Consider the following 14649-nt stretch of genomic DNA (forward strand, 5'->3'; position numbering starts at 1 on the left):
CTGGATGCTCCTTACAAACTCTGCCCCGTCTAAGCCCCTGGCACTAAGTGAGTCCCAGTCAATATTGGGGAAGTTGAAGTCTCCCATCACCACAACCCTGTTGTTTTTACTCTTTTCCAAAATCTGTCTACCTATCTGCTCCTCTATCTCCCGCTGGCTGTTGGGAGGCCTGTAGTATACCCCCAACATTGTGACTGCACCCTTCTTATTCCTGATCTCTACCCATATAGCCTCACTGCCCTCTGAGGTGTCCTCTCGCTGTATAGCTGTGATACTCTCCTGAACAAGTAGCGCAACTCCGCCTCCCCTTTTACATCCCCCTCTATCCCGCCTGAAACATCTGAATCCTGGAACGTTTAGCTGCCAATCCTGCCCTTCCCTCAACCAGGTCTCTGTAATGGCAACAACATCATAGTTCCAAGTACTAATCCAAGCTCTAAGTTCATCTGCCTTACCCGTAATGCTCCTTGCATTAAAACATATGCACTTCAGGCCACCAGACCCGCTGTGTTCAGCAACTTGTCCCCGTCTGCTCTGCCTCAGAGCCACACTGTCCATATTCCCTAGTTCTCCCTCAACGCTCTCACCTTCTGACCTATTGCTCCCGTGCCCACCCCCCTGCCATACTAGTTTAAACCCTCCCGTGTGACACTAGCAAATCTCGCGGCCAGGATATTTATGCCAACGGGGTACCGGAGCATCGGAACTTGATCGGCAGTTCCATTTTTTGGACAACACTGGAATTTCAGCGGCAAGCGATGGAGAATCCAGACCATGAATGACCTTTAGGAAAGGAAGTCCTTACCTGCTCTGGCCTAATATGACTCCAGACCCCAGACCCACTGCAATGTGGTTGACTCCAACTGCCCTCTGAAATGAAATGGTCTAGAAATATATTTCCATGGGGCAATTAGGGATGCACAACGAATGCTGGCCTTTCCAGCGACACCTACCCCCATGAAAAAATAAAGATTGTTGAATATCACTGCAGTCAGGCGGCCAGTGGAAGCTGGACTGTTGTAAACTGCAAGTGTCTTTACACAAAATGTAACATGCAGAAAGGGATTTTCCGGCCCTTCCCGCCAGCAGGGTGCCTGGTCCCGCCGATGGCGGCCCCCTCATGGCAGGTTCCTGCCAGCAGGGGCGGGCAAGCAATGCAAATTGCCGTAGATATTAGCGGGACTGGAAAATCGTGCCCTGGTCAATGATGAGCCACCTCTGCCACCAGATAACATTAAAAGTCCATTAAAACTGATAATACCATCACTCAGCCTGCTGGGCTTACCGACAAAGAGAGTGTTGATCACTGGATGGAGAATGCTACGCAGTCCTCTCAATAAGTCTTCTCGCAATTTGTTACCTAAACAAAAGCAAACAGAATTACTGTTCTCTGCCGTCAAACCGTGCCTAATTTGCCTCTCTTCTCTCCTCTGCTAAACATTACGATTCTTGCTGAGGTAGTTACGTAGATGACACTTATTCTTTTGTATCTTACCCAAATGTGTGAATGTAAGTGCCAGGAGGAAATCTCTACTTGATGTTATCATGGATTATAAGGAGGTCATCTGCCTGTTATTCTGGGCTGGCCTTGTCTATTTCCAGGAGCCTCGGTTGTATAGAGTTATGGAATCACATTGGTATCATCACTAACTCCTTGTCCACTCCTACTCAGACCCACTCCCACAACTCTTTTTTCGTTACATCGATGACTGTATCGGTGCTGCTTCATGCTCTCATCTGGATCTGTAAAAATGTATTGATTTTGCTTCCAATTTCCACCTTTCTCTCACCTTCACACGGTCTATCATCATAGAATTTCATAGAATTTACAGTGCAGAAGGAGGCCATTCGGCCCATCGAGTCTGCACCGGCTCTTGGAAAGAGCACCCTACCCAAGGTCAACACCTCCACCCTAACCCCATAACCCAGTAACCCCACCCAACACTAAAGGAAATTTTGGACACTTAGGGCAATTTATCATGACCAATCCACCTAACCTGCACATCTTTGGACTGTGGGAGGAAACCGGAGCACCCGGAGGAAACCCACGCACACACGGGGAGGATGTGCAGACTCCGCACAGACAGTGACCCAAGCCGGAATCAAACCTGGGACCCTGGAGCTGTGAAGCAATTGTGCTATCCACAATGCTACCGTGCTATCTTCGACACTTCCCTTCCCTTCCTTGGCCTCTCACTCTACATTTCCAGTGATAGACTGACCACCAATATTCAGCACAAATCCATCGATTCGCACAATTACCTCGACGACAGCTCCTCACACCCCACCCATTGTAAGGGCTCCATCCCACTCTTCCAGTTTCTCCCCCTCTGCTACAACTGTTCTGATGATGTTACCTTCGGAAATGGTGCTTCTGACATGTCTGCCTTTTTCCTTAACTGAGATTTCCCCCCTGCCCGTGGTTGACAGGGCTCTCAACCAGGTTCAAACCCATTTCCATCACCTCGGCCCTCACCCCTTCCCCTCCCTCTAGAGCCATGATACGGTCTTCCTTGTCCTCACTTACCATCCCACTAGGCTCTGCTTTTAAAGGATCATCCTCTGACATTTCTGCCAACTCCAACACAATGCTATCACGAAACTGTTGCTCTTTTTAGCCTTAGTTTTATTACCTCTGATTATGTCACCTTTGCTCACGAGTCGCCAGGTATCTTTCTGATACCGCCACGTGGTTCAAGCTCGAGTTATGATTAATAAGTCAGCACACCGCTTACTAAGATTGAAATCAACGGTCATTTATTATATACAACAATTAATGCTTTCACAATAATCCTACCATCTATATCGAAACCTACCACTACTGGCCAATACTTAACTTTAGGAAGGGCCCACCAGGTCAGGGAAACGAATGGCTTATCGAATCGGATCTGGCCCGCGGGATTCAAAAAGGCTGATACGGGTCGATGGCTAGGAGTCTTTATCGGGTAGCGATCGCTGGAGTCAAACTTACGGTTCTTTGCTGAAGGTTCTTGCGAAGGCTGCGAGCAGGTGAAGAAGGGAGAGAGAGAGAGAGATCTGAACTTGGCCCCTCACTTTATAGGGCCCAGGGGCTTCCCGCCTCTCGGGGCGGCCCTTGACCCTGAGTCCCAAGTGATTGGACTTGTTCCCAATCACTGGGGTCGATGTGTCCAATGGTGAGGCGATTCCTCGATCGGGGGGGTGGTCGCTCACCTGTCTTTGTTTCGGCCACTGCAGGCGCCGACAGGTCTGGCCCGGTATTCAATTGCTAATATGTTGTAATTGTTCCCGGGGATAGCCGATTAAACTGCAGATGACTGGGTTGATGTGCTGCTAATAGTCTTGAGTATCGATCTGGGCCGACTTCCCCAGAGCCGAATACGCTATTTTGTCTGCAGCTGTCCGTTTGTGTCCTGTTGGCTGCTTTTCCCATCAGCCTTTTCGGTTAGCAATTTTAAATCGGGTTTTGGCCAAATTAATAGGGAATCAGCCATTTTAGGTGGCTACAAAACACGGCGGGAGTCTCCGAGCCGAAACCGCGCTCGGCGCGGGGGCCGAGAATGGGTGTCAGACCCGCAATCGGGTCCAACGCCTTCCCGAGATTCTCCGCGGACCGGAGAATCGCCGCCAGTCGCGCGTGTGTGGTCGACGCGGCGCCGGTAAGGGGGCCATTGAAAGTGGCCCCCGCAGTGATTCTCCGCCGGCAACTGGCCGAGTTCCCGCCGCTGTGGTTCACTCATGGTTCCACCTGGCGGAAGCTCGGAGTGACAGCTGCGGACCCAGTCCGCGGCTGCCCTGGTGGGGGGCGGGGGATCCATCACCGGCGGGGAGGGGGGGGCTCCAGGACGGCCAGGCTTGCGTTCGGGGCCACCGATCGACAGGCACGCGCGATCTGGGGAAGGCCTATATTTACGGGGCCGGCCCACTGCGTGGGTCCATCATGTTGCGAGGACCCACGGCCGTAAGTGCAGGGCCCCATATCGGCAGCCGGAGCTGCGTGGACTACTCCGGGGCCATGCAAACCTCTTCAAAACAGAGAATCACTCTGGACTTTCTCAAAGAAAGTCCAGAGTGATTTGCGCCCGTTTTATCGCGGGCGTGGGGACATAGTCCCATTATTGGAGAATCCCGCCCCACATCTTCCCACATCTCTTCATCAGCATTCTGCAGAGACTGCTCCCTCCATGACAGCCTGTTCCACTCCTCCATCACACCCAAATTCCCATCCCCTCCGCAGGGCACCTTACCCTGCAATCGCAGACGTACAATATCTGCCCCTTTACCTCCTTCTTCCTCACCATTCAAGGCCCCAAACACACCTTTCAGGTTGAGCAGCATTTCACTTGTACCTCTTTCAATTTGGTCTACAATGCAATCCCCCAGTGCAATCTCCTCTACATTCGGGAGACTAAATGAAAGCTAAGTGACTGCTGTGCAGAACATCTTCGCTCAGTCAGCAAGTATGATAGTATGATCCCAATTGCTTGTCATTTTAACTCAGAATCTTGCTCTCGTGCTTACATGTCTGCTCTTGGCCTGCTGCAATGCTCTAGTGAAACCCGACGCAAGCTGAAAGAGAAGCATCTCATCTTCCAATTGCGCACATTGCAGCCCTCAGGACTCAACGGTGAGTTTAGCAGCTTTAGATAGTGACCTTCCCCCTGAGGAAGGAGCAGCGCTCCGAAAGCTAGTGAAACAAACCTGTTGGACTTTAACCTGGTGTTATAAGACTTCTTACTGTGCTCACCCCAGTCCAACACCGGCATCTCCACTTCATTCCTCCTTTATCTTAAACTCCTTAAAAAAAAATCCTATACATGTATTGCCTCACTGCAAACCACTCACCATCTCCCCCTCACCACCTCCCCCCCCACATTTGTCTTTTGTTCTTAAAGTTGTTACATTTTGTTGCAATGTCTCACAGTTACACTTTAATATCTAACACATTCTTGCTCTCTTCAGTTCCGATGAAGAGCCACTGGACTTGAAATGTTAATTCTGCTTTTTCTCCTTACACATGCTGCCAGACCTGCTGAGATTTTCCAGCATCCTCTATTCTTGTTTCAGATTCCAGCATCCACAGTATTTTGTTTATAACAGCATTTGCCAAGTTTGGCTGGTGAATAGTAAGGTACAATGGGCGTCATTCTCCGCCGGCGGGAGTCTCCGTTCGGCGCCCGGGCGTTTCCCGACGGCGTGGGGCTGCCCCACAATGGGAAACCCCATTGACCGGCCGGTGTTACGGAGACTCCCGCCGGCCGGTCGGGGCAGAAATGTGGCGGGGCGGGTAGGAGAATTTCGCCCAATATAGCTGAGGGAGCTCAATTGGGATATGGGAGCATGTCTTATGCAACTGATATTCTGAGGCAGTTGTCAAACCAGCTAGAAGTGAGAACAGGCGGCGGGAATCCTGAAACAAGGTTGTGGAAGCCATTCTTGACTAAAGTGTCCTTTGGTTTGGGAAGAATTAATGCTATAGCTTGAGTTAATGTGTTCCTATTCAGGGGATTGAGGAACCAGAGCAGTGTTACACTAACCCTACTATAGCAGGCTATAGTCCAGGTCTGTGTTTACTTGGGAAGGCTTTGACTGAGTAGATCTACCTTAGTGGAGAAAATCAACCAGGCTCCCTGCTCCTCATCATTCTGTGACCCCTACTGGAAACTGGGCATATGTGTATGTCAGTTAATTATGAGAAGAGGCCCAGTTATGATGCCCTTTGCAGTCAGATAGTCTCCTGTTGTCTAAACTTACAGATGAGAAAGTATTCTCAGAGGCAGCACCTGCCACTTGAGTAGAAGAAGGAAGAAAAGCAGAAAGAAATACCAATGGAAATATGTGCATGAAAAATACAAGTTTGGCAGTACCTGCTTGCTGAGCATAGATATTTTTAATTATATCTGATACTCCTTTGTCCTTTTCATCAAGCAAGTTTGCCACCTCTTCAAGACAATCCTCATGTGCTGAACTGCTGGAGACCTGTGGAATATGGTAAGAAAAAAACACCATGCAGCTCAGGGACCTGTTTAGAATCTGTCATACAAATAAGGTATACACCAGGTCATAAATTTTAATGCAACAGATCCATGTCAAATATAGGGGTGTGCCTGTGCATTACATCCTGGACATTGTTCAGCAGAGGCCGAATGTCTGACACAGCAACAAATATATCACAAACCTCTGTCCATCAAAATGTGAAGAGATGTGGCTAAAGATCCGTTTGGGAGACTGTGGACGGGATTCTCCTTTTGAGAGACTGTGGGTAGGATTCTCCGTTTGGGAGACTGTGGACGGGTTGGGAGACTGGGCGGGATTCTCCGTTTGGGAGACCATGGGCGGGATTCTCCGTTTGGGAGACTGTGGCCGGGATTCTCCGTTTGGGAGACTGTGGGTGGGATTCTCCGTTTGGGAGACTGTGGACGGGTTGGGAGACTGGGCGGGATTCTCTGTTTGGGAGACTGTGGGCGGGATTCTCTGTTTGGAGACTGTGGGCGGGATTCTCTGTTTGGGAGACTGTGGACGGGATTCTCCGTTTGGGAGACTGTGGGCGGGATTCACCGTTTGGGAGACTGTGGACGGGAATCTCCGTTTGGGAGACTGTGGCCGGGATTCTCCGTTTGGGAGACTGTGGGCGGGATTCTCCGTTTGGGAGACTGTGGACGGGAATCTCCGTTTGCGAGACTGTGGGCGGGATTCTCCGTTTGCGAGACTGTGGGCGGGATTCTCCGTTTGGGAGACTGTGGGCGGGAATCTCCGTTTGGGAGACTGGGCGGGATTCTCCGTTTGGGAGACTGTGGCCGGGATGCTCCGTTTGGGAGGCTGTGGACGGGAATCTCCGTTTGCGAGACTGTGGGCGGGATTCTCCGTTTGGGAGGCTGTGGGCGGAATTCTCCGTTTGGGAGACTGTGGGCGGGATTCTCAATTTGCGAGACTGTGGACGGGTTGGGAGACTGGGCGGGATTCTCCGTTTGGGAGACCATGGGCGGGATTCTCCGTTTGGGAGACTGTGGCCGGGATTCTCCGTTTGGGAGACTGTGGGTGGGATTCTCTGTTTGGGAGACTGTGGACGGGTTGGGAGACTGGGTGGGATTCTCTGTTCGGGAGACTGTGGGCGGGATTCTCTGTTTGGGAGACTGTAGGCGGGATTCTCTGTTTGCGAGACTGGGCGGGATTCTCCGTTTGGGAGACTGTGGGCGGGATTCTCCATTTGGGAGACTGTGGACGGGATTCTCCGTTGGGAGACTGTGGGCGGGATTCTCCGTTTGGGAGACTGTGGACGGGAATCTCCGTTTGGGAGACTGTGGCTGGGATTCTCCGTTTGGGAGACTGTGGGCGGGAATCTCCGTTTGGGAGACTGTGGACGGGAATCTCCGTTTGCGAGACTGTGGGCGGGATTCTCCATTTGGGAGACTGTGGGCGGGAATCTCCGTTTGGGAGACTGTGGACGGGAATCTCCGTTTGCGAGACTGTGGGCGGGATTCTCCGTTTGCGAGACTGTGGGCGGGATTCTCCATTTGGGAGACTGTGGGCGGGAATCTCCGTTTGGGAGACTGAGGGCGGGATTCTCCGTTTGGGAGACTGTGGCGGAATTCTCCGTTTGGGAGACTGTGGGCGGGATTCTCAATTTGCGAGACTGTGGACGGGTTGGGAGACTGGGCGGGATTCTCCGTTTGGGAGACCATGGGCGGGATTCTCCGTTTGGGAGACTGTGGCCGGGATTCTCCGTTTGGGAGACTGTGGGTGGGATTCTCTGTTTGGGAGACTGTGGACGGGTTGGGAGACTGGGCGGGATTCTCTGTTTGGGAGACTGTGGGCGGGATTCTCTGTTTGGGAGACTGTGGGCGGGATTCTCTGTTTGCGAGACTGGGCGGGATTCTCCGTTTGGGAGACTGTGGGCGGGATTCTCCATTTGGGAGACTGTGGACGGGATTCTCCGTTTGGGAGACTGTGGGCGGGATTCTCCGTTTGGGAGACTGTGGACGGGAATCTCCGTTTGGGAGACTGTGGCCGGGATTCTCCGTTTGGGAGACTGTGGGCGGGATTCTCCGTTTGGGAGACTGTGGACGGGAATCTCCGTTTGCGAGACTGTGGGCGGGATTCTCCGTTTGGGAGACTGTGGGCGGAATTCTCCGTTTGGGAGACTGTTGGCGGGATTCTCAATTTGGGAGACTGTGGGCGGGAATCTCCATTTGGGAGACTGGGCGGGATTCTCCGTTTGGGAGACTGTGGGCGGGAATCTCTGTTTGGGAGACTGTGGACGGGAATCTCCGTTTGCAGGACTGTGGGTGGGATTCTCCGTTTGCGAGACTGTGGGCGGGATTCTCCATTTGGGAGACTGTGGGCGGGATTCTCCATTTGGGAGACTGGGTGGGATTCTCCGTTTGGGAGACTGTGGCCGGGTTGCTCCGTTTGGGAGGCTGTGGACGGGAATCTCCGTTTGCGAGACTGTGGGCGGGATTCTCCGTTTGGGAGACTGTGGGCGGGATTCTCCGTTTGGGAAACTGTGGGCGGGAATCTCCATTTGGGAGACTGGGCGGGATTCTCTGTTTGGGAGACTGTGGGCGGGATTCTCCATTTGGGAGACTGGACAGGAGCCTTATTCCTCTGACCCAGGACACACCAGAGCTCAAGACCATGGATGACACTAACCTCCTGTCACAGCTGTCTTCAACACCCTCCAAGATCTCAGAGACTCACCTTGGTTGGGTACTTTAGTGAAGAGGCTCCTGGGACACTATCTGGTGTGCATCACACAGCTGATCTGGTACAGCAGGTGAAGGTAGGAACTCCTGAGGAGACGGTTGGAGGGCAGGCGGACTCCAGAACCCCATCTATAGTGGAGATGCAGTCGCAGAGCCAGGAACTACATGTGGTGTTGTCAGCGAGCATCTGCAGGTGCATTTGGAGGAGTCCACCGCTTGCAGGTGCAGGAGGTGGTGCCGACCATGCTTGCCACCCAAGCTAACACCGCAAGGGTAGCGTCCGCAGTAGAGGCATTGGGGGTGAGGATTTTGGCTGTGGATCAGCATGTCCAAGGCCTGGGGCATTCTGCGCAGGCGCTGGCCACAGCCCAGGACAGGGTTGCTGTGTCATAGATAGCGATGCGTGAGAGCCAGGTGGAAATTGCAGAGGCGCTCCTGAGCGTGACCCAATCACAGCGGGCCATGGCTGAGAACGTCGGCGACATGCTCTAGACGCTGGCGACGTGGCGCAGATACAGAGGGATGAGGCCCAGTCCGAGAGAGAGATGGCGCAGTCATTGGCTGATGTGACAGACCCATAAGGTGGTGCCACACCCCCATAGTCTCCCAAACGGAGAATCCCACCCACACCCCCACAACCTTGGACATTTCCTTGGAGAAGGCTGTCCAGAACCCAGCTAGTTTGTGACAAGCCCAGAACATGTGGGTGTGGTTAGCCGGACCCCTCCGGCACCGTTCACATTTATCCTCCACCTCCAGGAAGAACCTGTTCACTGAGTTCTGGTCAGGTGTGCTCTGTGCACCACCTTGAACTGCATGAGGCTTAGCCTTGCGCAGGAGTCGGTGGATTTGGCCCTGCTCAGTGCTTCGCTCCAGAGTCCCCAGCCCAACTCAGTCCCCAGTTCGTCTCCCCATTTTCATCTGGCTTCGTCCAGTGGCAGTCTCACCCTGTCCTGTAGCTGTCCATAGATTTTCCCGCAATAACCCCTTCCTTAATGTCCACGTTTATCAGGTCCTCCAGTAATGTGGTCTCCGGAGCCCTGGGGTATCCTATTGTCTCCTTGCAGAGAAAGTGCTTTCACTGGAAGGGTCTAAGTTTCTGTCCTGTCAGTAGTTCCAGGTCCTCCGCCAGTTTGCTCTCTATTTCTAGTCTGTTCCCCATGTAAACGTCCTTGACTGTTAGCGTCCCCGCATCCTGGGTGGGATTCTCCGACCCGGCGGGGGGAGATGGCGTGAATCCTGCCGCTGTCGGTTGCCGAATTCTCCGGCACCGGATATTCAGCGGGGGCGGGAATCGCGCCGGTCAGCGAGCCCCCCCCTCGGCGATTCTCCGTCCCGCTGCTGGAATGCCTGTCCCGCCGGCGAGAATCAAACCACCTCTCTTCCCAGCGGGACTAGGTGGCGCAGGCGGGCTACGGGGTCCTGCGGGGGGGCGCGCGGGGCGATCTGGCCCCGGGGGGGTGCCCCCACGGTGGCCTGGCCCGCGATCAGGGCCCACCGATCCCCGGGCGGGCCTGTGCCGTGGGGGCACTTTTCCCCCCCCGCCTCGGCCACAGTCTTCACCATGGCTGACGCGGAAGAGACCCACCCCCCCGCATGTGCGGGGATGACGTCAGCAGCCGCTGACGCTCCCGCGCATGCGCGGACGTCCGCCGGCCGGCGGAGTCCTTTTGGCCCCGGCTGGCGTGGCGCAAAAGGCCTTTCCCGCCGGTCGGCGGCGCGCCAACCACTACAGCGCGGGCCTAGCCCCTCAAGGTGAGGGCTTGGCCCCTAATGGTGCGGAGAAATCCGCACCTTTGGGGCGGCCCGATGCCGGAGTGGTTCACGTCACTCCATCCCGCCGGGTAGGGAAGAATCCCAGCCCCTGTCTCCAGTTTTTGAAAGTAGTGTCGAGCATGGCTGGTGGTTCCCACGTTCCGTATGGTTTCCGCAGATGGGGGTCATAGGAGTCATCTCGCTCAAACCTAAATGTTGCCTCATCTGGCTCCACATCCTTAGTGTAGCTACCACCACTGGGCAGGATGTGTGTTTCGTCGGGGAGATGGGAGTGCTGCCATGGCGAGGTCCCGGAGGGTCATTCCCGTGCAGGAATACTGCTCCATCCTCACCCATTTTGTGGTGGGTTTGCGTATTCATCCCCTCACTCTCTCTGCCGTTGCTGCCCAGTGGTAGTATTGTAAGTTCGGTAGTGCCAGACTACCCATGACTTTGCTCCTCTGCAGTGTTGATTTGGGGATTCTTGGATTCTTAACCGCCCCCCCCCACTCCGCACCACCACCACATACACACACAAACGCCATGATAATTTTGTCTATGTCGTGGAAGAAGGCCTTGGGGATAAAGAGCGGTATGGATCTGAACAGGATGAGGAACCTTGGCAGCACGTTTATTTTGATCGTCTGCTCCCTCCCCGCCAGGGAGAGTGGGAGTGCGCCCCACCTCTGTTGGTCCTTTTTTGACTTCCTCCACCAGGATGGTCAGATTACACTTGTGGATCTGTGTCCAGTCACTGGCTATTTGGATCCCCAGGTAGCGTAATTTGTATTGGGCTAGTTTGAATGGGAGTCCCTCAGCTCTGTCCCTCTCCCGTTTGGGTTCACCGGGAATGCTTCGCTCTTGTCCAGGTTAAGTTTATAACCCAAGAAGTTTCCAAACTCTTCCAGGAGCTGCATGATTGTTCTCAGGCCTTCCTGTGGTTCCGAGACACAGAGGAGCAGGTTATCCACGTAGAGTGAGACTCTGTGCTCTCTGCCTCCCCTTTGGATGCCCTTCCAACATTTTGCATCTTGCAGAGCGATCGCTAGGGGTTCAATTGCCAGGGCAAACAAGAGCAGGGGACAGTGGGCATCCCTGCCGTGTGCGTCTGAGCAGCTGGAAGTATTCAAAGATGGTGTTGGTTCGAACGCTCGCCTTGGGGGCATTGTACAAGATCTTCACCCAAGAGGTGAATCCTGCTCCTAGCCCATACCACTTCAGGACCTCGAGGAGGTATTTCCATTCGACTCTGTTGAAGGCCTTCTCTGCATTCATTGAGACGATCACCTCTGGTGTTCTCTCCCCGGGAGCGGGTCATTATTACATTCATCAGCTGCCTGATGTTCGCAATAAGCTGCTTACCCTTGACAAAGCCCATCTGGTCCTCTGCGACCACCTCTGTTATGCAGTTCTCCAGACTCTTGGACAGATCCTTCGCGAGCATCTTCGCGTCTATATTTGCAGCAAAATAGGTCTGTACGATTCGCATTCCGTCGGGTCTTTGTCTTTTTTGGTATGAGCGATATCGTGGCCTATGTTAGCACTCCGCCAGCGAACATGTCCCTTAGATGTGAGCCAGTAGGTGGCCAGTCTTTTCTCCGTGCGCGTAGAAGGTCCCCTATGTCTGCCGGAGTTGGTACACTGCTTTCCCAGTGGATAGCAGGTTAAAGTCCATTTGTAGCTTTTTCCTCTCTGCCAGCAGCTCTACGGTCAGGGCCTTACAGTATTTTATGTCAACCTCCAGGATGGAGTAAATCAATTGTTGCCTGGTCATCCTCTCTTCCCTGTCTCTGCAACCCATGGAGGCTACAATTTCCCCCTGATCACAGTCTTCAGTGCCTCCCAGAACATGGAAGATGAGACTTTCCCATTCCAGTTGTTTGTAATGTAGTGGCCTATGGCCTGTGATGTTTCCTGGCAGAAGACCTAGTTGGCCAAGTGGTCCGTGTCCAGCCTCCAAGTGGGGTGTTGGGCACGGCCCGTCTCCAATCTCACATCCATGTCATGTGGAGCATGATCAGAGATGACTACTGCAGAGTATTCTGCCTTTGTTACTCCTGGAAGCACCGATTTCCCCACTGCAAGGAAGTCGATCCAGGTGTATACTTTGTGGACCATCGGGAAGAACGAGAATTCCCTCTCGCCTGGGTGCAGGAACCTCCATGGTTCCACTGCCCCCATCTGACTACGCTCCTGTGAAAATTTTTGCAATATTTCATTATGTTAAAGGCACTATATAAATGCAACTTGTTATTGTACAGATTAGCCATGATCGACCTGAAAGCAAGAACATGCTTGAAGATCTGAATACCGACTCCTATTTCCAGGTTCATCGAAAAAGATTTTGGAAATTCCATGTGAGGCACTAAATCTTATTTACAAAGTCATTAAGAACTGGGGACTGGGATCTGAGTGCATATAATGTTATAATTAAATTATATAACTGCAGGAGATGTGAAGTAAATATTTTAATCTCTACAACATTGTGGTCCCATGGTGCTCGATCAATAACTCCAGAAGCGAGATTGGATGACAATTGAAGGCTTTATTGGACTAGATGTTTCCCCCAGCAGCGCAGGGACAGAATGCAGCTGCTAGGGAGACACAGACTCTTATACTCCGCCTTACTGGGCGGAACCTGCAGGCAGGCTTCACCAATGATCTTCCTGTCTCAGGTACCTCCCACACCAATGATCTTACAGCGTCAACCTAGGTACCGTAATGCCCCTAATACCGACTACCACATCCCCAAAAAAGGCTGCAATACAAGAGAGTTCTTATTCAAAAACTGGCATTACTCCTTATTTCCTAATTTCTCTTATTAAATTGCTGAATATATGGTGATATTAGAAGATAGAAGATAGAACATAGAACAGTACAGCACAGTACAGGCCCTTCAGCCCACAATGTTGTGCCGACCATTTATCCGAATCGAAGTCTCTAGCTATCCACTCTATCCATGCCTCTCATCACCTTGTACACCTCTATCAAGTCACCTCTCTGCCTTCTTCGCTCCAGTGAGAAAAGCCCTAGCTCCCTCAACCTTTCTTCATAAGACATGCCCTCCAGTCCAGGCAGCATCCTGGTAAATCTCCTCTGTACCCTCTCCAAAGCATCCACATCCTTCCTATAATGAGGCGACCAGAACTGGACACAATATTCCAAGTGTGGTCTAACTAGAGTTTTATAAAGCTGCAGCAAAACCTCGCGGCTCTTAAACTCAATCCCCCTGTTAATGAAAGCCAACACACCATGGGCGAAATTCTCCCCCAACGGCGCGATGTCCGCCGACTGGCGCCAAACACGGCGCCAATCAGACGGGCATCGCGCCGGCCCAAAGGTGCGGAATGCTCCGCATCTTTGGCGGCCTAGCCCCAACATTGAGGGGCCAGGCCGACGCCGGAGGGATTTCCGCCCCGCCAGCTGGCGGAAATGGCGTTTGTTGCCCCACCAGCTGGCGCGGAAATGCGGCGCATGCGCGGGAGCGTCAGCGGCCGCTGTCCGTTTCCCGGCGCATGCGCGGGAGCGTCAGCGGCTGCTGTCAGTTTCCTACGCATGCGCAGTGGGGAGAGTCTCTTCCGCCTCCGCCATGGTGGAGGCCGTGGCGGAGGCGGAAGGGAAAGAGTGCCCCCACGGCACAGGCCCGCCCGCGGATCGGTGGGCCCCGATCGCGGGCCAGGCCACCGTGGGGGCACCCCCCGGGGTCAGATCGGCCCACGCCCCCCCCCAGGACCCCGGAGCCCGCCCACGCCGCCTGGTCCCGCCGGTAAATACCAGGTTTGATTTGCGCCGGTGGGACAGGCAATTTCTGGGCGGGACTTCGGCCCATCCGGGTCGGAGAATCCAGCGGGGGGTCCCGCCAACCGGCGCGGCCCGATTCCCGCCCCCGCCCAATCTCCGGTACCGGAGACTTCAGCGGGGGCGGGATTCACGGCGGCCAACGGCCATTCTCCGACCCGGCGGGGGGTCGGAGAATGACGCCCCTGATGTCTTCTTAACAACCCTATCAACCTGGGTGGCAACCTTGAGGGATCTATGTATGTGGACCCCAAGATCCCTCTGTTCCTCCACACTTCCAAGAATCCTGCCTTTAACCCTGCATTCAGCATTCAAATTCGACCTTCCAAAATGAATCACTTCACATTTATCAAGGCTCAACTCCATCTGCCATTTCTCAGCCCAGCTCTGCATCCTGTCAGTGTCCTGTTGTAAC

General features: G+C 53.5%; 1 protein-coding gene across 9 annotated transcripts in view; it reads right to left on the reverse strand.

Moving 5' to 3' along the window:
* LOC140387046 (uncharacterized) overlaps positions 1-14649 on the reverse strand; it is a 262462-nt gene that overhangs the window by 148429 nt on the left and 99384 nt on the right. For all 9 annotated transcript variants that reach the window (XM_072470055.1, XM_072470052.1, XM_072470056.1 and 6 more), the window contains 2 exons: positions 5847-5958; positions 1286-1360 (listed from right to left, as the gene is read on the reverse strand). In XM_072470055.1, coding sequence (XP_072326156.1) covers positions 1286-1360; positions 5847-5958 — 187 coding nt within the window. The remainder of the gene's footprint in view (positions 1-1285; positions 1361-5846; positions 5959-14649) is intronic.

This window comes from Scyliorhinus torazame, chromosome 12 (assembly GCF_047496885.1).
Source record: "Scyliorhinus torazame isolate Kashiwa2021f chromosome 12, sScyTor2.1, whole genome shotgun sequence".
Lineage (NCBI taxonomy): Eukaryota > Metazoa > Chordata > Chondrichthyes > Carcharhiniformes > Scyliorhinidae > Scyliorhinus > Scyliorhinus torazame.